This window comes from Apodemus sylvaticus, chromosome 10, assembly GCF_947179515.1.
Source record: "Apodemus sylvaticus chromosome 10, mApoSyl1.1, whole genome shotgun sequence".
Taxonomy (NCBI): Eukaryota; Metazoa; Chordata; class Mammalia; order Rodentia; family Muridae; genus Apodemus; species Apodemus sylvaticus.
Window position 1 is genome coordinate 28,393,500 of NC_067481.1, and position 24,826 is coordinate 28,418,325.

At 43.6% G+C, this 24,826-nt stretch overlaps 2 protein-coding genes across 2 annotated transcripts; one reads left to right on the forward strand and one right to left on the reverse strand.

Annotated features, from left to right (window-relative positions):
- Positions 1–3,528: 3,528 nt before the first annotated feature.
- LOC127694354 (transmembrane protein 92-like) lies at positions 3,529–5,126 on the forward strand. Its single transcript, XM_052195917.1, has 5 exons — positions 3,529–3,609; positions 3,930–3,952; positions 4,431–4,514; positions 4,654–4,819; positions 5,025–5,126. Exons 1-5 carry the CDS (start codon positions 3,529–3,531, stop codon positions 5,124–5,126), a joined length of 456 nt encoding a protein of 151 aa, XP_052051877.1.
- Positions 5,127–11,173: 6,047 nt separating this feature from the next.
- Positions 11,174–12,814, reverse strand: LOC127695485 (transmembrane protein 92-like). Its single transcript, XM_052197680.1, has 5 exons — positions 12,734–12,814; positions 12,365–12,387; positions 11,784–11,867; positions 11,445–11,643; positions 11,174–11,275 (listed from the first exon to the last, which is right to left on the reverse strand). The coding sequence occupies exons 1-5, from the start codon at positions 12,812–12,814 to the stop codon at positions 11,174–11,176; spliced, it is 489 nt and encodes a 162-aa protein (XP_052053640.1).
- Positions 12,815–24,826: the final 12,012 nt, after the last annotated feature.

The window sequence follows — 24,826 nt, forward strand, 5'->3', positions numbered from 1 at the left end:
ATTAAATGTGAGCAGAGCCAAACACACCAAGGGAATCCTGAGACACTTTGAATTTCTCTTAACATGTTTTAGCATTTGTTATGTTGGTTTTATTTAGTGGCAAGGTAGTGGTCTTTAATCCTAGTATTCAGGAGACAGAAGCAGGCAGATCTCTGAGTTCAAGGCCAGCCTGGTATACTGAGTGAGTTCCAGGATGCCAGGGCTATACAGAGAAAACCTGTCTCAAAATAAAAAAAAAAAAAAGGTGATACTGAATTTCACATAGAAAGTTGTCTTAGGAGCTGGAGAGATTGTTTAGCAGTTAAGAGCACTGACTGCTCTTCTGAAAATCCTAAGTTCAAATCCCAGCAACCACTTGGTGGCTCACCACCATCTGTAACAAGATTTGATACCTTTTTCTGGACTTTCTGAAGACAGCTACAGTGTACTCACATATATTAAATGAATGAATGAATGAATGAATGAATAAATAAATAAAACTTTTTTTAAAAAAAGTTATCTTGGTTAGGATTTTACTGCTATGAAGAGACACTGTTACCAAGGCAACACCCCTCCTTTTTTTTTTTTTTGGATTTGTTTTTTTCAAGACAGGGTTTCTCTGTATAGCCCTGGCTGTCCTGGGCCTCACTCTGTAGACCAGGCTGGCCTCGAAATCAGAAATCCACCTGCCTCTGCCTACCAGAGTGCTGGGATTATAGGCATACGCCACAACCGCCCGGCTCAAGGCAGCTCTTATAAAGACATTTAATTGGGGTTGGCTTCAAGGTTCAGAGGTCCAGTCCAGTATCATCAAGGCAGAAACATGGGAGCATCTAGGCAGGCATGGTGAAAGAGAAGCTGAGAGTTCTAATCCTCATCTGGAGTCCACTAGGAGAATACTGAAACCCACATCCACAGTGACACTCCTACTCCAACAAGGCCACACCTTACAATAGTGCCACTCCCTGATCCAAGCACAGACAAATCATCACATTCCACTCCCAGGCCCCCATTGGCTTACTCAAACATTGACTCTATGGGTCCATATATAGCCATAACATAATAAAACGTATATTCAGTATAACTTCCAAAGACTCCATACTTTATAGGAGTATTAACAATGTTATAAGTCCTCAGTTCAAAGTCTCTTCTGAGATCCATCCCATCACGTACCTGTAATTCTGGAATCAAGACAGGAAACCAGCTGGGTAAAATTCAAACCCTACAAATCCATGTCTGTCTGATGTTTACGTGGTCTTCAGATCTCCAACTCCTTTTTCATCTTTGTTGACTGTAACACGTTTCTTTTCCTGGGCTGGTTCTACTTCCTATTAGCAGCTCTTTCTCAGCAGATATCCCATGGTTCTGGCATCTCCCAAATCTCGGTCTCCAAGGCAGATTCAATGTTGCAGCTTCTATTCCAATGTCTGGGATCCATACATGATCTTGTGGGCTCCACCAAAGGTCTTCACCACCAAAGCCTCCAATCCTTGTATGATCCCTGGGTCATCAGTACAACTGAGGCTGCACCTTCACCAGTGGCCTTCCATGGCCTCTCACAGTGCCAAGCCTCAGCTGCTCTTCATGACTCCTTCATGCCTTCAAAACCAGTACCACCTGAGTGACTCTTGCACATTATCAAGTACAGCTGCAGCATGAGGTACAACCTTGGCTATCCGTGGAACACAGCTTCTTTGTGCTCTCAGATAACACTTTGCCTCACCTTAGTGAGGCAGGTCTGTTTATTTTTTAAGGACTTTTTATTTTGTTTTTATTGTATAATTTTGTTTTGGTTTTTTTCAAGACAGGGTTCCTCAGTGTAGCCCTGTTTGTCTTCACTCTGTACACCAGGCTGACCTCGAACTCAGAAATCTGCCTGCCTCAGCCTCCCAAGTGTTGGGATTAAGGGCATGTGCCACCAATTGGCTGGCTTTTTCTTTTTTCTTTTCAATTTTTTTTTTAAAAAATATTTATTTCATTGCTGCTGTCTTCAGATGTACCAGAGGAGGGCATAACATCCCCATTAGAGATGGTTGTGAACCACCATGTGGTTGCTGGGAATTGAACTCAGGACATCTGGAAGAGCAGTCAGCGCTTTTAACAGCTGAGCTATCTCTCCAGCCCAAAGATATATTTTTATTTTATGTGTGTGAGTACACTGTCAGTGTCTTCATACATACCAGAAGAGGGCATGGGATCACTGTACAGAAAGTTGTGAGCCACCATGTGGGTGCTGGGAATTGAACTCAGGACCTCAGTAGCTGCTGAGTTCTACTGCTTCTGGAGATGGAACATGGTACTCCTTATTCTATTTCCAACTCTCTGTTTCCCAATTTTCTGCCTCAAATTAGCTTTCCTGGAACTTGCTCTGCAGATTGACCTTGAACTCAGTGACCTGCCTCCTGGAATGCTGGGATTAAAGGCATGTACCCGCATGCCTGAATTTAAGCTTTTCTTCACCTAGAACCCCCTTTGTCCCAGGCAGGCCTTGAACTCATAAATCTGTTTGGCTTTGTCTCCTGGGATTAAAGGTGTGTACTCCATACCTGGATCTAAATGAAGCTGGGCAGGATCTTGCCCCCAAATCCCTTAATCTGCTCTCTCCAAGAGCATAGGATTCAGCTCCATTTCACTTCCTGGTGCCCAGCTAATACTGGAACCATATATTTTATATTTTTTCTTTCTTAGCATGGAGACTTAACCAGAGAACAAAGTTTCTGCTGGGCTTTTTGAGACTTCCTTTGTCAATGCAATTGATCTAAATCTCATCACCTTCGCCTTAGGCAGACTCTTCAGACCAGGGCAAAAAGTCACCACATTCTTCACCACAATAATATAAAAGTAGTTTCTAAAGCACATACTGAAAATTTTCACTGAAATATCTTGGTCCAGGTCCTCACAACTCAAATCATTCTCACTATCAACTTCTTCTACACTCCTACTAGGCTGGCCCATTAAGCCCTACATAAAGCATTCTTTTGCTTTCCAAATCCAAAGTCCTAAAATCTACTTTCTTTCAACCAAAACCATGGTCAGGCCTACCACAGCAATACCCCAATTCTAGTACAAATTTTTGTCTTAGTTAGGGATTTAAAGGCTTGTACTAACACCACCTGGCTTTTTTTTTTTTTTTTAAATTCAATCCTGGCTGGCCAGGATCTCACTAATTATATCCCACTAGCTTTGAACTCACAGAGATTTGCCTTCTGACCTTGGTGGGATTAAAGGTTGGGCAACCACGCCCTGCTCTAACAACTATTTAAGCACAGCACAGCAGAGGGACATCCACAGCGCTCTGCTCCATCCAAATTTCAAAGTTGGCAAATCAATCTCTTCTAAACTCCCAGTCCCTAATTCCTCAAACTCAAGCAAGGCCAGGTCTTCTCTACTTCCCTTTTCTGAGCTCTAGGTCAGCTTAAAGCCCTGGTCCTGCCCAGGTCTGGTGTGGTAACTGAGCCCCTATTTTGAGGCTGGGAGCCATAGGTGAAGGGAAGTTGGGAAGGTCTTGCCCTGTCCTTACACACAGAAGCTCAGTGGCCCATTGCAGGGATGAAGGACGCCTGTGCTGTGGGCACACTCACCTTGATCTTTGGCCTACTTTGTACTCTCCAAGGAGTAAACACCAATGAGGTAAGCCAGTCTTCTGTGACTTTGGGAGGACCCTATGTGGCAGAGGCTTATCCCTGGACATGGCGATTGGAGGAAGGGAGAGTCTGAGACCCACTGTGTGGAACAATTTCTGAGCAGAGACTAGCTTACAGTTCTTTGTGAGACAGAGATTCCTGTTCCCAATCTGGCCTCAAACTGTCTCTTGAGTTCTGTCATGCTGGACAAGCACCACTGGTTTACACACACCTTCCTGATTTATCTCCATGTTGGAGAAGCATTCTCACACCTTAGACCCAACTCCCAGGCTTTGAAAACTGACCTTGTCTTTTTTTCTTCCACAGGGTGTAAACACATGTGACAGCTTGTAAGTATGGGACTTTGTCTAGAATTGTCAGTAAAAGGAAAGCAGGGTGGGCGTGGGGGAACCTGCCTGTGCTCAGATTCAGCCCTGGCAAGGGGACAGACACCTAATTCCTATCACTTTTGCTGACACCATAGCCCCTCTCAGTTTACCCAACCTCAGGATCTGCTGCTAATCCCAAACCTTTCACAGCTGGGGGAGGGGGAGTCACATGGGCAATGTCCCACTGCTGCCTCCCATGGGAGATCAGCACCATGACCATTCTGCCTGAGGAACAATGGCATCCTGCCCTGATGAACTCTGAACTCAGGCCTCGAGGCCAGACCCCGATACTTCCCAGTGAACCCAGGATGGAACTGTACTCCACACCCACTAAGAGTGGCTTGCAACCTGAGGGTCTAAGAGTCTAAGGAATCAAGGACCCTTTGGTTGGACACTCTGATACCATCAGTATCTCCCCATGTCTCTTTGTCCTGACTAGAAGCTGCCCCAAAGGATTCATATGCTGTGACAATATATGTTGCCCAGAAAGAAAGGTCTGGACTTCTATAAATGAACCCTTCAGGTAAGCCAGGAGTCACTATTTCTGGGCATCATTCACTGAGGGCTGGGTCCACCATAGACAAGGTGGGGGTGGGTGATGGAAGGGGTTTGGCAAGGGAGCATGGCCTAGGCACTCATGACCACACCATCCCCCTCCCTAGGTTCCTGTTGTTCGTCTTATTGATCATGGTTGCCCTCTTGTGCATCTATGGGCTACTACTGGAGTGCTTCTCTTCCAATTGTGGAATAGAGCAGCATGACATCAGAACAGAGGATCATCAGACCACCACAGAACCACCCTTCACTGCTCCCCTAGAGAGCATTTGGGTCAGGTCCTTGGATCCCCCACCACGCTACAGTCAGGTGCTTCTTTCTCTCCCAATACCTAATGTGATTCATAGCCCGCTGTTGAACATGTTGTCATACTGGGTTGGGGAAGGGGGACAATGAATAGGCAGTGGCTCTGCCAACCCTATTTGCCCTTCTTTGCCTCCAGACTCTAAATAAAACAAGTATCCCTTTTCTCCTGCAGGTTGTTCTGAATCCAACTCCCACAGAGCCACCTCCTCCCTACAGCCTCAGGCCTGAGGGCCCTGCTGGTCAGATGAGAGGGAATGCCTATGCAACCCTGTGAGCTCCCTCACACACAGACCTCTTGGTTCAAGCCCAGGGACCTTGGAATGACTGCTGGGCCCCACCACGTCTCTTGTACTTTGATTTAATTTATTGTTTTTATACACCGCTGCCCCTCCCCCTTTGTCTTGAGATCTAAGCTGGGTCCAGAATCTCTGTCCCACACTCAAGGTTGTTGACAGCTTTAAGAATTGGCAATGGCTGTAGTGTATGCAGAGACATCATTGCTAGTGGACTGCCAACCTTGACAGGACAGCTCGCTCTGCCATCCTACAGAAGCACTTCTGTGCCTGGAAGAGATTGAAGACTGAACAGCACAGACTCTGAGCCATCTTCCAACCACACCTGGGCAGAGAGGGCCTCGCTGTCCCTCTATAGCAATGTGAGAACCCAGGGACTGAGTGTCAGAAGCTGGCTGCAGAGTGGGGATACAGAAAAGATCAGAGGCTGAGGAAACACTTCTGACTTCTTCCATTGGTGACTGACTGCACTGACACCTGCTGGGAGGACTGAGCATCCAAGGTGTGATGAAGGCTTAGACCTTCAGCTTCCTGGGATTTGGGAGCAATAAAGAAATGAACTGGAAAAGTCCCAAGATATCCGAATCCAGTCCTGGGACCTGCTTTCCTGGGAGACCAGAACTCAACTAAGTATGGAACTCTCAGGGAGATACAAGTGAGAAACAGGCTTCTGGGAGAAGGTAGGGTGGGGAGAAAGCCTGGAGAAGCAGGCATGGTTAGACTCCTGTGCAGTGAGGCCAAGGAACACTTCCTTCCACATTCCTCTCCTGGAATCCCCTGGAGGGAGAGGGGAGGCAGACCCCACCTTGCTCCTCCTCCTGCTGAGCCTGGGTTCCAGGCACTAGAACTCAGACTCCAAAAGAGAAGATTTTGTCCTGTAACTGAGAGACTGAGGACAGCCTGGAGTTTGGACTGTATTGAGAGGTTGATGAGTAAAGACAGTTTTGGTGCCCATGCTTTTGCACCTTACCCCTGTCTTTACTGTGTGTACTGCAGAGGGCCGAAGGCCCCTGTTTCTCTTCAGACAGACCACACTACCAAAGCTCACAGCTTAGGTATGCAGGCAAGTCAGGTGTGTCTGTCTTGGACTCTCAGTAAACCTGGCTGGCTTCAAATTCAGGATCCTCAATATTACTCATCCCTGAGCCACCACAGAAAATGGCAGGACGGGGTTTCCAGCTACTTTCAGGTTCTGAGAACTGGGCTTTTCATTGTAGGAGAAGGTCACCTCCGCCTGCTTGTTACCTATGTGATATTGAAGATGGTATACGGGATATTGAAGATGGTATACGGGATATTGAAGATGGTATACGGGATATTGAAGATGGTATACAGGATATTGAAGATGGTATACAGGATATTGAAGATGGTATACAGCTTTCCATTCAGTGGTATGGCCTGGAGAGAGTTGCTTTCTGCAGCTCAGTGGCTGAAAAATTTTATTATCTTTAAAATGTATGTCAGTGTTTTCTTAGGGTGTCAGATCCTCTGGAACTGGTGTTCTAGATGACTATGTCCTGGCTTCTAGGTATTGGGTATTGAACCCCAGTTCTGCAGAGCTGTCTGTATTCTAACCATTGAGACATCTCTTCAGGCCCCTGAATGCATCTATTCCCACTCATTATTGTCCCTACTGTGGGTGAGAGTGAAGAGATGTTAGGTTTTCAGAGGTGACCTAGCACTGTCCATTCCACCAATATTTGCAAAGCCACTGCCCTAGTGTTCCTGTCCTGGATGTCCAGGATGAGACCAGGTGCGATGCCACTTCTAAGGATAAATCTGCAGAGAGGCCCACACCAAAGCTCACAAAGATGCAGATGCACACCTTCTGGTGCACTGGACCGGGTGGGGTGTGAAACATTGGTGACATCCATGGACCTGTGGGAGCTAGTTCTGTTAGACATGCATCCACGCTGAACCCCCATGCCCTCAGGATGAAGGATCTGTCATGCCAACCTGCACTGTGTCTGTCTTATTGGGAGAAAAGAGAAGTTCATAGAAGCTCTGTAAAATAAACTTAAATATTTCATTTTTATAAATGTGTGTTTGTGTGTTTCTCTGCACCTGTATTAAGATCTAAAAGAACCAGGTGCTGTGGTGAAGTTCCAGGTTAGTCAGGATTTTGAAGCAGGGGGTTACAGACCCTTTTGGACTCTGATGGGTCAAGTGTAGGTACCACACTTCCTTCTCTCAGAAGTTATAGAGCAAAGGATGGAGTTGCTGTTGTCCAGTGTCATTGCTGCGACGTTTAAAATGTGAGCAGAGCCAAATGCACCAAGTAAATCCTGAGACACTTTGAATTTCACTTAACATATTTTAGCATTTATATGTGATGTTGGTTTTATTTAGTAGCAAGGTAGTTGCCTTTAATTCTAGTATTAAGGAGGCAGAGGCAAGCAGATCTCTGAGTTTAATGCCAGCCAAGTCTACTGAGTGAGTTCCAGGATGCCAGGAGTACACATAGAAACCCTGTCTCAAAAGTAAGGTGATTTTGAATTTCACATAAAAAGTAGTCTTAGGGGTTGGAGAGATGGCAAAACTTTTAATCCCAGACTCTGGATGCAGATGGAGGTGGATCTCTTGAGTTGAGGCCCAATCTGGTCTACAGAGTGAGTTTCAGGACAACCAGATTTATACAGAGAAACCCTGTATTGAAAAAAATAAAACAGGGTTGACCAGAGTGAGCAGAGGTCCTGAATTAAAATTCCCACCAATTTCTTGATGGCTCACAACCACATGTTTGCTCACAACCATTTGTAATGAGATCTGATGCCCTCTTCAGGTGTGTCAGAAGACAGCTACAGTGTACACTAAATAAATATTTTTTTAAAAAATTTTGGGCAGTGGGAGAACATGTCTTTAATCTCAGAACTTGGGAAGAAGAGGCAGGCAGATTTGTCAGTTCGAGGCTAGCCTTTTCTACAGAGTGAATTCCATGATAGCCAGGGCTACACAGAGAAACCCTATCTCAGAAAAAAGAAAGAAAAAGAAAGAACTGCTGGAGAGATGGTTTTGCGGTTAGGAGCACTGACTGCTTTTCCAAAGGTCCTGAGTGCAAATCCCAGCATCCACATGGTGGCTCACAACCATCCATAATTAGATCTGATTCCCTATTCTGGTGTGTCTGAAGATAGCTACTGTGTGCATTAAATAAATGAATCTTAAAAAAAAAAAACTTTTGGGAATTGGAGGCACATGCCTTTAATCCCAGCACTTGGGAGGCAGAGACAGGCAGATTTCTCAGTTTGAGGCCAGCCTTGCCTACAGAATAAGTTCCAGGACACCTAGGGCTACACAGAGAAACCACATCTCAAAAACAAAAACCTTTAAAAAAATACATAAATTCAGCAGACAAGCACTGTTGTCCCCGAATGGCTCTGTAGACCCTTCTGCTGTCCATTATGTGTTCCTCAGCCAAGCTAAGGTCAAATTCGGAGAGGGAGGACAGTGACCTGTGTGGGAAGATGACTGGAAATGAGCCCCCCACACATGGCAGGAGGTGAGACTGGGAAGGAGCCCAGCGACTGAAAACTGAGTTATTAAAAACAAACTTTTGCTGGGCAGTGGTGGCACACGCCTTTAATCCCAGCACTCCACATACGTCCTTCATCTCTGGTTTGGTTTGGTTTGGTTTGGTTTGAGACAGGGTGGGTTCTCCTCTATATAAAGCCCTGTGTGGCCTTGCAGTCAATACTTAGAACAGGCTGGATTCAAACTCACAGAGTGGCTTACCCCTGCCTCCTAACTGCTGGGACTAAAGGAGTGGGAATCATGCCTTCAATGTGCAATCATGCCATGATGACTTCTGTCTTGTTCCTCAAAGGGAGTTGAGGATGGGATTTGAGAGGTCTGAGAAGGCAGGTCTGCATGAGTTGCCTTGAGAGACTCTGGAGTGTTTTGGAGGAGTTGGGATCTGGATATCCAATCACTCCCAGCTAGCTAGGGGTTGTACAATTCTGTCACAGTTGTCCTATCAAGGTTAAGAAGAAGGGGAACCACCTATATACATTCTCAAGACCATGCAGGGCACTCAGTCCTTCAAGCCTCAGGTAAACTCTGTAGGATAAGCCTTACAAATCCATCTGTCCTGTAGCTTGTGCTTGCTTACTTCCTTAAGACCCAAACTTTGTTTGGTGTTGAAATAAAAAGAAAAATAAATAAATAAATAAATGAAATTGGAGGAGGAGATACACTTGCCTAGTATTTTAAGAGGCTCAAATCTTCACAAGCTTTATTTACCTAAACATTAATTAGAAATGCCAGGCTGTAGAGGTGGTTCAGCCCATAAGAGCACTAACTGCTCTTCTGAAGGTCCTGAGTTCAATTCCCGGCAACCACATTGTGGCTCACAGCCATCTGTAATGAGATCTCTTGCACTCTTCTGGAGTGTATGAAGACAACTACAGCATAAATAAATAAACCTTTGGGGGGGGGGAAATAAAAGAAAAACAAAAAGGAAAGAAAGAAAAAGAAAAAAGTAAAAGAGAGAATCACACAGATAGCACAAGCAGAGGAGGGTAGGGAGGTATAATCTATCCATTAGTGACTTCTAAATGGCTAATCTTCTGTTGGTTTTCCAAGACACGGTTTCTCTGTGTAGACCTGGCTCTCTTGGAACTCACATTGTAGACAAGGCTGGCCTCGGAACTCAGAAATTCACCTGCCTCTTCCTCCCAAGTGCTGGGATTAAAGGGGTGCTCAACCACTGCCCAGCAGGAGAGTTTTTATTTTTATGTTTATTTATTCATTTTTTAAGAGTCCTCCCAAGCTAGCCACCTGCTCACTGCTCCCAGTAGCTGCCATAGAGTACTAGAGTTATTGGAGCAGCAGCTGGGGACTTACCTCCAGATCTTACACATGCTAGGCAAATACTCTACCACTGAGCTATGTTCTCAGACACCCTCCCACCAGGGCTTAATCATTGTAACTCTGGATACACTCAGACCTATAATCCTCCTGCCTCAGATTTCTGACCAACTTGGAACTACACCACAGCACCTGGGTCTTCCAGATCTTAATAGACATGCAAACAAACAAACAAACAAACATTTATAAAAATGTAACAATTACATGTATTTTACAATCCTGCTATGTAATTTTCTTTTCTCCCAATAAGACAGACACAATGTATGTTTGCATGGCAGATTCTTCATTATTAGCGGATGTGTGCCTGTCGTACAGAACAAGTTCCCACAGGTCAATGGATGTGGACCAGGGTTTCACAGCCTTTCTGGTTCAGAGCAGGAGAAGAAGCTTATCTGCATCATTGTGTGCCTCGCTCCACAGGAAGTCTAACCATGCCTGCTTCTCCAGGCTTTCTCCCCACAATACCTTATCCTAAGAGGCTGCTTTCTGGCTTGTATTTCCCCAAGAGTCCCATGGTTAGTTAAGTTCTGGTTTCTCAGGAAAGCAGGTCACAGGACTGGAATAGAATTGGGGGAGATTTCCTGTTCATTTCTTTAGTGCCCTCAAGTCCCAGGAAGCTGAAGGTCTAAGCCTTCATCACATCTTGGATTCTCAGTCCTCCCAGCAGGTGTCAGTTCAGTCAGTCACCACTGGGAGAAGCTGGAAGTGTTTCCTTAGCCTCTGACCTTGTCTCCATCCCTACACTGCAGTCAGCCATTGACACTCAGTCCCTGGGTTCTCACATTGCTATAGAGGGACAGCAAGGGCCTCGCTGCCCAGGTATGGTTGGAAGATGGCTCAGAGTCTGTGCTGTTCAGTCTTCAATCTCTTCCAGGCACAGAAGTGCTTCTGTAGGATGGCGGGGTGAGCTGTCCAGTCAAGATTGGCAGTCCACTAGCAATGATCTCTCTGCATACACTACAGGAACTGCCAAATCTGACAACCGTCAACAACCTTGAGTGAGGTACAGAGATTCTGGACCCAGCTTAGCTCTCATGACAGAAGGGGAGGGGAGAGCAGTGTATAAAACCAATAAATTAATTCAAAGTCCAAGAGACATGATGGGATCAGCAGTCATTCCAGGGTGCTGGGCTTGATCCAAGAGGTCTGTGTGTGAGGGAGCTCACAGGGTTGCATAGGCATTCCCTCTCATCTTACCAGCAAGGCCCTCAGGCCTGAGGCTGTAGGGAGGAGGTGGTTCTGTGGGAGTTGGATTCAGAACAACCTGCAGGAGAAAAGGGATACTTGTTTTATTTAGAGTCTGGAGGCAAAGAATGGCAAATAGGGTTGGCAGAGCCACTGCCTATCCATTATCCCCCTTCCCCAACCCATTATGACAACATGTTCAACAGCTGGCTATGAAACACTTTAGGTATTGGGACAAAAAGACACACCTGACTGTAGCGTGGTGGGGGATCCAAGGAGGTGACCCAAATGCTCTCTAGGGGAGCAATGGAGGTCGGTTCTGTGGTGGTCTGTTGATCCCCTGTTCTGTTGTCATGCTTCTTTCTTCTACAATTGGCACAGAAGCACTCCACTACCCCACAGATGCAAAAGATGTAGACCATGACCAATAAGATGAAGAACAGGACCCTAGGGAGGGGTATGGTGTCATCATGAGTACCTAGGCCATGCTCCCTTGCCAAACCCCCTCCATCACCCATCCCCACTTTGTCTCTGGTGGACCCAGCCCCTCAGTGAATGATGCCCAGAGGTGGTGACCCCCGGCTTACCTGAAGGGGTCATTTGCAGGATCCCAGGCCTTTCTTTCTGGGCAGCATTCATTGTCACAGCATGTGAATCCTTTGGGGCAGCTTCTAGTCAGGACAAAAATGCATGGGGAGTTACTGATGTCATCAGTGTGGCCAACCAAAGGGTCCTTGCTTTCTTAGATGCTTAGACCCTCAGGTTGCAAGCTACCCTTAGTGGGTGTGGAGTACAGTTCCATCCTGGGTTCACAGGGAGGAATTGGGATCTCTACTTGAGGCCTGAGTTCAGAGTTCATCAGGGCAGGATGTCATTGTTCCTCAGGCAGAATGGTCATGGTGCTGATCTTCCATGGGAAGTAGCAGTGGGAAATTGCTCATTTGACTGCCCCCCCCCACCACTAACTGTGAAATGTTGGGAATTAGCAGCAGTTCCAGACTGCAGAACCTGAGGTTGAGTAAACTGAGAGGGGCTATGGTTTCAGCAAAAGTGATACGAATTAAATGTCTGTCCCCTTATCCAGGGCAGAATCTGAACACACACAGGTTCCCTCACCCTCACCCCACCTTCCTTTTATTGACAATTATTGACAAAGTCCCATACTTACAAGCTATCACATGTGTTTACACCCTGCGGAAGAAAAAAGACAGAGGTCAGTGCTCAAAGCCTGGGAGTTAGATCTCAGGTGTGCGAATGCTTCTCCAACAGGGAGATAAATCAGGTAGGTGTGTGTAAACCAGTGGTGCTTGTCCAGCATGACAGAACTCAAGAGAACACAGAGCTATTCAAGGCTACAGAACCAGTTTGAGGCCGGACTGGGAACAGGACTCTCTGTCTCACAAAGAACTGTAGGCTAGTCTCTGCTCAGAAATTGTTCCAGACAGTGGGTCTCAGACTCTCCCTCCCTCCAACAACCATGTCCAGGGATCAGCCTCTGCCCATAGGGTCCTCCCAAATTCACAGAAGACTGGCTTACCTCATTGGTGCTTACTCCTTGGAGTCTGGAAAGCAGGCCAAAGATCAAGGTGAGTGTGCCCAGAACACAGGAGTCCTTCATCCCTGCAAGGGGGCCACTGAGCTTCTGTGTGTAAGGACAGAGTGACAGGGCAAGACTTTCCCAACTTCCCTCCACCTATGGGGCCCAGCCTCAGGATAGGGGCTCAGTTACCACACCAGAGTTGGGCACAACCAGGGCACTGAGCTGACCTAGAGCTCAGAAAAGGGAAGTAGAGAAGACCTGGCCTTGCTTGAGTTTGAGCAATTAGGAATTGGGAGTTTAGAAGAGATTGATTTGCCAACTTTGAAAGTTGGATGGAGCAGAGCTCTGTGGATGTCCCTCTGCTGTGCTGTGCTTAAATAGTGGTTAGAGCAGGGCGTGGTTACCCAACCTTTAATCCCACCAAGGATAAGAAGGCAAATCTCTGTGAGTTCAAAGCTAGTATGATTTAAATAGTGAGATCTGGAGCAGCTAGGATTGAATTAAAAAAAAAAAAAAAGCCAGGTGTTGGTAGCACAAGCCTTTAAATCCCAGCATTCCAGAGACAAGAGACAGGTGGGTTACTGAAGCTAGCCTGGTCTACAGAGCAAGTTCCAGGTCAGCCAAGACTACACAGAGTAACCCTTTGTGGGTTGGGAGCGAGAATAGTCTGGAAAGATGACTCAGAGTTGGAGAGCAGATGTCCTTGGACCTGGATTCTGTTTCCAGCATCTGTAATCAAGACGGCTCATAAGCACCTGAAACTCCAGTTCTAGATGATGCCGGCTTCTGAACTCTGAGGGCACCAGGCATACATATGGGGCATAAACATCTATGCAATAAATACTCAGACCCATAAAAAGGAAACAAAAAAATTTAAAACAAAACAAAATGGTAAGGCCAGCCAGGTGATTTGCTGTGTGAATGTGCTTACCAACAAGCCCGAAAACCTGAATTTTGGTTTCTTTGCTTTTGTTTGTTTGTTTGTTTGTTTTGGGTTTTTTTTCCCAGACAGGGTTTCTCTGTGTAGCCCTGGCTGTCCTGGAACTCACTCTGTACACCAGGCTGGCCTTGAACTCAGAAATCTGCCTGCCTGTGCTTCCAAGTTCTGGGATTAAAGGCGGGTGCCACCACTGCCAGACTTTGCTTTCTTTTCTTTATTGGAATTGTTTTCTGATACAGGATCTCTGTACAGAGCTTGGCTGTCCTGGCACCCATTGCGTTGACCAGACTATCCTCTGTCTCATAGAGATCCCTGTGCCTCTGCCTACTGAATTCAGTGATTAAAGGCCTGTACTATCACATCCAGCTTTGAAAACCTTAATTTGATCTCTGGGACCCAAGTAGTAGAAGGAGAAAGTCAACTAAATGTACTTGACTGCAAACACACACACACACACACACACACACACAAACACACATAAACACAAGGGGGGAAAATAGAGAAAGAGCAAATGAATGGATATAATTAAAATATCTTTCAATATCATTTTAGTATTTCAATTTTTTATTTATTTTATGTATATGAATACACTGTAGCTGTACTGATGGTTGTGAACCATCATGTAGTTGCTGGGAATTTGAATTCAGGACCTCTGCTCATTCTGGTCAGCCCTGTTTTATATTTTCAAGAGACGGCTTCTCTGTGTAACTCTGGTTGTCCTGAAACTCACTCTGTAGACCAGACTGGCCTTCAACTCAAGTGATTCCACCTCCATCTGTATCCAGTCTGGGATGAAAAGTGTGTGCCTGCACCATCAGATATTATAAAAAACAAAACAAAACCTTTAACATAAAAATTTTAAATTCAAGACAAGCAAAAATGTTGCCATGGCCATGGTGTCTTTTCACAGCAGTAAAACCCTAACTAAGACAGAATTTTGTACCAGAAGTGGGGTATTGCTGTGATAGGCCTGACCATGCTTTTGTTTGTAAGAAAGTAGTTTTTGGGACTTTGGATTTGGAAAGCAGAAGAATGCTTTAAGTAGGGCTAAATGAACCAGCCTAGTAGGAATGTGGAAGACTAAGTTAGTGAGAATGATTTCAATTATGAGGACCTGGACCAAGCCATTTCAGTGAAAAATTTCAGTATGTAGTTTAGAAACTACTTTTGTATTATTTTGCGGCAGAATGTGGCTTGTTTTTGCTCTTGTCTGAAGAGTCTACCTAAGGCGAAGGAGAAGAGATTTAGATTAATTGCATTGACAAAGGAAGTCTCAAAAAACCCAGCAGAAAATTTGTTCTCTGGTTAAGTAGTCGTTGCTAAGAAAGGAAAAATATAAAATATATGGTTCCAGTACTAGAAGGGCAGCAGGAAGTGAAATGGAGCTGAATCCTATGCTCTTGGAGAGAGCAGATTAAGGGATTTGGGAGCGAGATCCTGCCCAGCTTCATTTAGGTCCAGGTATTGAGAACATACCTTTAATCCCAGGAGACAAAGCCAAACATATCTAAGAGTTCAAGGCCTGCCTGGGACAAAGCAGGTTCTAGGTGAAAAAAAGCTTAAATTCAGGCATGCTGGTACATGCCTTTATTCCCAGCATTCCAGAAGACAGAGACATGCAGGTCTCTGTGTTCAAGGTCAATCTGCAGAGCAAGTTCCAGGATAGCCAAGTTTTCGCAGAAAGTTGGGAAACAAAGAGTTGGAAATAGAATAAGGAGTACCATGTTCCGTCTCCAGAAGCAGTAGAACTCAGCAGCTACTGAGGTCCTGAGTTCAATTCCCAGCACCACATGGTGGCTCACAACTTTCTGTACAGTGCTCCCATGCCCTCTTCTGGTGTGTATGAAGACACTGTCAGTATACTCACAAAAAAAATAAAGATAAAAATAAATCTTTTGGCTGGAGAGATGGCTCAGCTTTGAAGAGCACTAACTGCTCTTTTAGAAGTCCTGAGTTCAATTCCCAGCAACCACATGGTGGCTCACCACCATCTATAATGGAGATCTTATGCCTTCTTCTGGTGTGTCTGAAGACAGAGAGAGTGAAATAAATAGATATTGAAAATTTTATTTTGAAAGAAATTGAAAAGAAAAAAGAGAAAGCAGGGCAGTGGTAGCACACGCCCTTAATCCCAGCAGTTGGGAGACAGAGGCAGGCAAATTTCTGAGTTTGAGGCCAGCCTGGTCTACAGAATGAAGACAGCCAAGGCTACAGAGAGAACTCCTGTCTCAAAAACAAGACAAAAAACAAAACAATAAAAAGGAACAACAACAACTACTACAAACCTCCTGGAAAAAAAAAGAGAGAAGAGAACTGCTTCACTAAGGTGAGGGAAAGTGTTTCCTGAGAGCACAGAGAACATGTGTTCCACAGACAGCCAAGGTTGTACCTCATGCTGCAGGTGTACTTGATAATGTGCAAGAGTCACCCAGGTAGTACTTGTTTTGATGTCTCGAAGGGGTCATGAAGAGCAGTAGACACTTGCCACTGTGAGAGGCCATGGGAAGCCATTGGTGACTGTGCAGCCTCAGTTGTACTTGGTGACCCAGGGGTCATACATAGAATTGAAGCTGGGCACCTTGAAGAGAGCCTATGAGAGTCTGTTGGGGAAACCTAGTTGCAGCAGAAGATCCAGCATGTTCGAGATGCCAGTACCATGGAATAATGACCAACAACAGCAGCATCAGTGGAGTGGATCAACCTAAGCTTAGAATGCTACAGAGGGCAGAGCTGGAGAAGTGATGACAGTCCTTTGGTGGAGCCCAGAAAAACGATGTGTGGATTCCAGACATTAAAAGGAGAAGCTGTAACATTGAAGCTGCCTTGGAGACCCCAAGATTTTCGATATATCAGAACTATGGGATATCCACTGAGAAAAAGCTGCTAACAGGGAATGGAACCAACCTAGGAAAAGAAGCTTGTTACAGTCAACAAAGATTAGAAAGGAGTTGGAGTTCTGAAGACCACTTCTTTCAATACTGAAAGCCAGTATTCTCCTAGTGGTCTTCAGATGAGGATTAGAACTCTCAACTTCTCCTGCATCCTACACACATGGAGTTGCAGAGTTTCAAGTTTCCCAGCTGGTTTCCTTTCTTGATTCCAAATTACAGGTAAGCGATGGGATGGATCTCAGAAGAGACTTTGAACTTAAGACTTGTAACATTGTTGATACTGCTATAAAGTATGGAGTCTTTGGAAGTTATACTGAATATACGTTTTATTATGATATGGCTATATATGGACCCATAGAGTCACATGATTGAGTAAGCCAATGGGGGCCAGGGAGTGGAATGTGATGATTTGTCTGTGCTTGGATCAGGGAGTGGCACTATTGTAAGGTGTGGCCTTGTTGGAGTAGGAGTGTCACTGTGGATGTGGGCTTTGAGACCCTCATTGTAGCTGCCTGAAAGCCAGTATTCTCCTAGTGGTCTTCAGATGAGGATTAGAACTCTCAACTTCTCCTGCATCATGCCTGCTTAGATGTTAGCATGTTCCTGCCTTGATGATACTGGACTGAAACTCTGAACCTATAAGCTAGCCCCAATTAAATGTCTTATTAAGCGCTGCCTTGGGAATAGCGTCTACTCATAGCAGTAAAACTCTAACTAAGATAATTTTTTTTTAAAAAGATTTATTCATTTATTATATGTGAATCTACTGTTTTCTTTTTTTAAAAAAGATTTATTCATTTATTATATGTGAATCTACCTGGCCTTGTTTGAGTTTGAGGAATTGGGAATTGGGAGTTTAGAAGAGATTGATTTGCCAACTTTGTAAGTTGGATGGAGCAGAGTGCTGTGGATGTCCCTCTGCTGTGCTGTGCTTAAATAGTGGTTAGAGCAGGGTGTGGTTGCCCAACCTTTAATCCCAGCAAGGATAAGAAGGCAAATCTCTGTGAGTTCAAGCTAGTAGGATATAATTAGTGAGATCCTGGCAAGCCAGGATTGAATTAAAAAAAAAAAAGCCAGGTGGTGTTAGCACAAGCCTTTAAATCCCTAACTAAGACAAAAATTTGTACTAGAATTGGGGTATTGCTGTGATGGGCCTGACCATGGTTTTGGTTGAAAGAAATTTGATTTTGGGACTTTGGATTTGGAAAGCAAAAGAATGCTTTATGTAGGGCTCAATGGGCCAGCCTAGTAGGAATGTGGAAGAAGTTGATAATGAGAATGATTTGAATTATGAGGACCTGGACCAAGATATTTCAGTGAAAATTTTCAGTATGTGGTTTAGAAACTAATTTTTTTAGAATTGTGGTGATTTTTGCCTTGGTCTGAAGAGTCTGCCTAAGGCTATGGTGATGAGATTTAGATCAATTGCATTGACAAAGGAAGTCTCAAAAAGCCCAGCAGAAACTTTGTTCTCTGGTTAAGTCTCCATGCTAAGAAAGGAAAAATATAAAATATATGGTTCCAGTATTAGCGGGGCCCCAGGAAGTGAAATGGATCTGAATCCTATGCTCTTGTAGACAGCAGATTAAGGGATTTGGGAGCAAGATCCTGCCCAGCTTCATTTAGGTCCAGGTATAGAGTACACACCTTTAATCCCAGGAGACAAAGCCAAACAGATCTATGAGTTCAAGGCCTGCCTGGGACAAAGCAGGTTCTAGGTGAAGAAAAGCTTAAATTCAGGCATGCTGGTACATGCCTTTAATTCCAGCATTACAGGACCAGAGGCATGCAGGTCTCTGAGTTCAAGGTCAATCTGCAGAGCAAGTTCCAGGAAAGCCAGGTTTAGGCAGAAAGTTGGAAACAGAGAGTTGGAAATAGAATAAGGAGTACCATGTTCCATCTCCAGAAGCAGTAGAACTCAGCAGCTACTGAGGTCCTCGTTTCAATTCCCAGCACCCACATGTTGGCTCACAACTTTCTGTACAGTGCTCCCATGCCCTCTTCTGGTGTGTATGAAGACACTGACAATGTAGTCACACACATAAAATAAAAATATATCTTTGGGCTGCAGAGATGGCTCAGATGTTAAAAGCGCTGACTGTTCTTCCAAATGTCCCGAGTTCAATTCCCAGCAACCACATGGTGGTTCACAACCATCTCTAATGGGGATGTTATGCCCTCCTCTGGTGTATCCGAAGACAGCAGCAATGAAATAAAGAAATATTTTTAAAAAAAAAATTGAAAAGAAAAAAGAAAAAGCCAGCCAGTTGGTGGCGCACGCCCTTAATCCCAACACTTGGGAGGCTGAGGCAGGCAGATTTCTGAGTTCGAGATCAGCCTGGTGTACAGAGTGAAGACAAACAGGGCTACACTGAGGAACCCTGTCTTGAAAAAAACCAAAACAAAATTATACAATAAAAACAAAATAAAAAGTCCTTAAAAAATAAACAGACCTGCCTCACTAAGGTGAGGCAAAGTATTATCTGAGAGCACAAAGAAGCTGTGTTCCACAGATAGCCAAGGTTGTACCTCATGCTGCAGCTGTACTTGATAATGTGCAAGAGTCACTCAGGTGGTACTGGTTTTGAAGGCATGAAGGAGTCTTGAAGTGCAGCTGAGGCTTGGCACTGTGAGAGGCCATGGAAGGCCACTGGTGAAGGTGCAGCCTCATTTGTACTGATGACCCAGGGATCATACAAGGAATGGAGGCTTTGGTGGTGAAGACCTTTGGTGGAGCCCACAAGATCATGTGTGGATCCCAGACATTGGAATAGAAGCTGCAACATTGAATCTGCCTTGGAGACCGAGATTTGGGAGATGCCAGAACCATGGGATATCTGCTGAGAAAAAGCTGCAAATAGGAAGTAGAACCAGCCCAGGAAAAGAAACGTGTTACAGTCAACAAAGATGAAAAAGGAGTTGGAGATCTGAAAACCACTTAAACATCAGAAAGATTTGGATTTGTAGAGTTTGAATTTTACCCAGCTGGTTTCCTGTCTTGATTCCAGAATTACAGGTAAGTGATTGGATGGATCTCAGAAGAGACTTTGAACTGAGGACTTATAACATTGTTTTTTTTTTTTCTCATTCATAAAAGAAACTTTATTTTTTTTAATAAATTTACATTTCAAATTATTTCCCCTTTTTTGGACCCCCACTCCCCGAAAGTCCCGTAAGCCCCCTTCTCTTTCCCTGTCCTCCCACCCACCCCTTCCCACTTCCCCGTTCTGGTTTTGCCGAATACTGTTTAACTGAGTCTTTCCAGAACCAGGGACCACTCCTACTTTCTTCTTGTACCTCATTTGATGTGTGGATTATGTTTTGGGTATTCCAGTTTTCTAGGTTAATAACCACTTATTAGTGAGTGCATACCATGATTCACCTTTTGAGTCTGGGTTACCTCACTTAGTATGATGTTCTCTAGCTCCATCCATTTGCCTAAGAATTTCATGAATTCATTGTTTCTAATGGCTGAATAGTACTCCATTGTGTAGATATACCACATTTTTTGCATCCAGTCTTCTGTTGAGGGATACCTGGGTTCTTTCCAGCATCTGGCAATTATAAATAGGGCTGCTATGAACATAGTAGAGCATGTATCCTTATTACATGGTGGGGAATCCTCTGGGTATATGCCCATGCGTGGTATAGCAGGATCTTCTGGAAGCGAGATGCCCAGTTTTCAGAGGAACCGCCAGACTGATTTCCAGAGTTGTTGTACCAATTTGCAACCCCACCAGCAGTGGAGGAGTGTTCCTCTTTCTCCACACCCTCTCCAACACCTGCTGTCTCCTGAATTTTTAATCTTAGCCATTCTGACTGGTGTAAGATGAAATCTTAGGGTTGTTTTGATTTGCATTTCCCTAATGATTAATGAAGTTGAGCATTTTTTAAGATGCTTCTCCGCCATCCGAATTTCTTCAGGTGAGAATTCCTTGTTTAACTCTGTACCCCATTTTTTAATAGGGTTGTTCGGTTTTCTGGAGTCTAACTTCTTGAGTTCTTTATATATATTGGATATTAGCCCTCTATCTGATATAGGATTGGTGAAGATCTTTTCCCAATTTGTTGGTTTGCGATTTGTCCTCTTGATGGTGTCCTTTGCCTTACAGAAACTTTGTAATTTTATGAGGTCCCATTTGTCAATTCTTGCTCTTAGAGCATACGCTATTGGTGTTCTGTTCAGAAACTTTCTCCCTGTACCGATGTCCTCAAGGGTCTTCCCCAGTTTCTTTTCTATTAGCTTCAGAGTGTCTGGCTTTATGTGGAGGTCCTTGATCCATTTGGATTTGAGCTTAGTACAAGGAGACAAGGATGGATCAATTTGAATTCTTCTGCATGCTGACCTCCAGTTGAACCAGCACCATTTGTTGAAAAGGCTATCTTTTTTCCATTGGATGTTTTCAGCCTCTTTGTCGAGGATCAAGTGGCCATAGGTGTGTGGATTCATTTCTGGATCTTCAATCCTGTTCCATTGATCCTCCTGCCTGTCACTGTACCAATACCATGCAGTTTTTAACACTATTGCTCTGTAGTATTGCTTGAGGTCAGGGATACTGATTCCCCCAGATTTTCTTTTGTTGCTGAGAATAGTTTTAGCTATCCTGTGTTTTTTGTTGTTCTAGATGAATTTGATAATTGCTCTTTCTAACTCTGTGAAGAATTGAGTTGGGATTTTGATGGGTATTGCATTGAATCTGTATATTGCTTTTGGCAAAATGGCCATTTTAACTATATTGATTCTCCCATCCATGAGCATGGGAGGTTTTCCCATTTTTTGAGGTCTTCTTCCATTTCCTTCTTCAGAGTCTTGAAGTTCTTGTCATAGAGATCTTTCACATGTTTGGTAAGAGTCACCCCAAGATACTTTATACTGTTTGTGGCTATTGTGAAGGGGGTCATTTCCCTAATTTCTTTCTCAGCCTGCTTATCCTTTGAGTATAGGAAGGCCACTGATTTGCTTGAGTTGATTTTATAACCTGCCACTTTGCTGAAGTTGTTTATCAGCTGTAGGAGCTCTCTAGTGGAGTTTTTTGGGTCACTTAGGTAGCCTATCATGTCGTCTGCAAATAATGATAGTTTGACTTCTTCCTTTCCAATTTGTATCCCTTTGACCTCCTTATGTTGTCAAATTGCCCGAGCTAGTACCTCAAGTACAATATTGAAAAGATAAGGAGAAAGGGGGCAGCCTTGTCTGGTCCCTGATTTCAGTGGGATTGCTTCAAGTTTCTCTCCATTTAGTTTGATGCTGGCTACCGGTTTGCTGTATATTGCTTTTACTATGTTTAGGTATGGGCCTTGAATTCCTGTTCTCTCCAAGACTTTAAGCATGAAAGGATGCTGAATTTTGTCAAATGCTTTTTCAGCATCCAATGAAATGACCATGTGGTTTTGTTCTTTGAGTTTGTTTATGTAGTGGATTGTATTGATGGATTTCCGTATATTAAACCAACCCTGCATTCCCGGGATAAAGCCTACTTGATCATGGTGGATGATCGTTTTGATGTGTTCTTGGATTCGGTTGGCAAGAATTTTATTGAGTATTTTTGCATCGATGTTCATAAGGGAAATTGGTCTGAAGTTCTCTTTCTTTGTTGGATCTTTGTGTGGCTTTGGTATCAGCGTAATTGTGGCTTCGTAGAAGGAATTGGGTAGTGTTCCTTCTGTTTCTATTTTGTGGAATAGTTTGAAGAGCATTGGTGTTAACTCTTCTTTGAAGGTCTGATAGAATTCTGCACTGAAACCATCTGGTCCTGTGCTTTTTTTGGTTGGAAGACTTTCTATGACTCCTTCTATTTCTTTAGGCATTATGGGACTGTTTAGATGGTCTAGTTGGTCCTGATTTAATTTTGGTATTTGGTATCTGTCAAGGAAATTGTCCATTTCCTCCAGATTCTCCAGTTGTGTTGAGTACAGTCTCTTGTAGTAGGATCTGATGATTTTTTTGGATATCCTCAGTTTCCGTTGTTATATCTCCCTTTTCATTTCTAAGTTTGTTAATTTGGATACTTTCTCTGTGCCCTTTGGTCAGTCTGGCTAAGGGTTTATCTATCTTGTTGATTTTCTCAAAGAACCAGCTCCTTCCTGGTTTTGTTGATTTTTTGTATGGTTCTCTTTGTTTCTACTTGATTGATTTTGGCCCTGAGTTTGATGATTTCCTGCCTTCTACTCCTCCTGGGTGAAATAGCTTCTTTTTGTTCCAGGGCTTTCAGGTGTGTCATTAAGCTGGTAATGTATGCTCTCTCCATTTTCTTTTTGGAGGCACTCAGGGCTATGAGTTTTCCTCTTAGCACTGCTTTCATTGTGTCCCATAGATTTGGGTATGTTGTGTTTTCATTTTCATTGTGTTCTAAAAAGTCTTTAATTTCTTTCTTTATTTCTTCCTTGACCAAGGTATCATTGAGTAGAGTATTGTTCAGTTTTCACGTGTATGTGGGTTTTCTGTTGTTTCTGTTGCTATTGAAGACCACTTTTACTCCATAGTGATCAGATAGGAGGCATGGGATTAGTTCGATCTTCTTATATTTGTTGAGGTCTGTTTTGTGACCAATTATATGGTCGATTTTGGAGAAGGTACCATGAGGTGCTGAGAAAAAAGGTATATTCTTTTGCTTTAAGATAGAATGTTCTATATATATCTGTTAAATCTAATTGGTCCAAAGCTTCATTTAGTTTCGTTGTGTCCCTGTTTAGTTTCTGTTTTCCTGATCGGTCCATTGAGGAAAGTGCAGTGTTGAAGTCACCCACAATTATTGTGTTAGGTGCAATGTGTGCTTTGAGCTTTAATAAAGTTTCTTTTACGAAAGAGGGTGCCCTTGCATTTGGAGCATAGATGATCAGGATTGAGAGTTCTTCTTGTTGTATTTTTCCTTTGACCAGCAAGAAGTGTCCCTCAGAGTCTCTTTTGATGACTTTGGGTTGAAAGTCAATTTTATCTGATATTAAAATGGCTACTCCAGCTTGTTTCCTGAGACCATTTGCTTGTAAAATTGTCTTCCAGCCTTTTACTCTAAGGTAGTGTTTGTCTTTGACCCTGATGTGTGTTTCCTGTAAGCAGCAAAATGTAGGGTCCTGTTTATGTATCCAGTCAGTTAGTCTGTGTCTTTTTATTGGGGCATTAAGTCCATTGATGTTAAGAGATATTAAGGAATAGTGATTGTTACTTCCTATCATTTTTGACGTTATTTTTTAAATTTGATTGCTTAACGTCTTTTGGGTTTGATGAAAGGTTACTATCTTGCTTTTTCCAGGGTGAAGTTTCCCTCCTTGTATTGGTGTTGTCCTCCTATTATCCTTTGTAGGGCTGAGTTTGTGGATAGATATTGGGTAAACTTGGTTTTGTCATGAAATATCTTAGTTTCTCCATCTATGGTGATTGAGAGTTTTGTTGGATATAGTAGTTTTGGCTGGCATTTGTGTTCTCTTAGAGTCTGCATGAGATCTGCCCAGGACCTTCTAGCCTTCATAGTCTCAGGTGAAAAGTCTGCTGTGATTCTGATAGGTCTTCCTTTATATGTTACTTGGCCTTTTTCTCTTACTGCCTTTAATATTCTTTCTTTGTTTAGAACATTTGGTGTTTTGATTATTATGTGACGGGAAGTATTTCTGTTCTGGTCCAGTCTGTTTGGAGTTCTGTAGGCTTCTTGTATATTCATGGCCATCTCTCTCTTTAGGTTAGGGAAGTTTTCTTCCATAATTTTATTGAAGATATTTGCTGGCCCTTTAAGTTGTAAATCTTCACTCTCATCTATGCCTATAATCCTTAGGTTTGGTCTTCTCATTGTGTCCTGGATTTCCTGGATATTTTGGGTTACAAGCTTTTTGCATTTTGCATTTTCTTTAAGTGTTGAGTCCATGGTTTCTATGGAATCTTCAGCATCTGAGATTCTTTCTTCTATCTCTTGTATTCTGTTGTTGATATTTGCATCTCTGTCCCCTGATTTCTTCCCAAGGCTTTCTATCTCCAAAGTTGTCTCCCTTTGAGTTTTCTTAGTTGTTTCTACTTCTGATTTTAGATCCAGGATGGTTTTGCTTAGCTCCTTCACTTGCTTGTTTGTGCTTTCCTGTAATTCTTTAAGAGATTTTTGTGTTTCCTCTTTCATGACCTCAGCCTGTTGACCAAAGTTCTCCTGTATTTCTTTAAGTTTTTTTTGCATTTCCTCATTGTTGGCTTTTGTATTCTCCTGGATTTCTTTCAATGATTTTTGTGTTTCCCTTGCAAGGGCTTCTAACTTTTGATCCATTTTCTCCTGAATTTCT

What these genes read in the sequence shown, in the direction of transcription:
- LOC127694354 (XM_052195917.1), top strand. Translation starts at nt 3,529, where the DNA reads ATGAAGGACGCCTGTGCTGTGGGCACACTCACCTTGATCTTTGGCCTA. An exon ending in GTAAACACATGTGACAGCTT is followed by an intron (nt 3,953 to 4,430) that starts GTAAGTATGGGA and finishes TGTCCTGACTAG; the next exon opens with AAGCTGCCCCAAAGGATTCA. An exon ending in TCTATAAATGAACCCTTCAG is followed by an intron (nt 4,515 to 4,653) that starts GTAAGCCAGGAG and finishes CCCCCTCCCTAG; the next exon opens with GTTCCTGTTGTTCGTCTTAT.
- LOC127695485 (XM_052197680.1), bottom strand. Translation starts at nt 12,814, where the DNA reads ATGAAGGACTCCTGTGTTCTGGGCACACTCACCTTGATCTTTGGCCTG. An exon ending in GTAAACACATGTGATAGCTT is followed by an intron (nt 11,868 to 12,364) that starts GTAAGTATGGGA and finishes TGTCCTGACTAG; the next exon opens with AAGCTGCCCCAAAGGATTCA. An exon ending in CCTGCAAATGACCCCTTCAG is followed by an intron (nt 11,644 to 11,783) that starts GTAAGCCGGGGG and finishes ACCCCTCCCTAG; the next exon opens with GGTCCTGTTCTTCATCTTAT.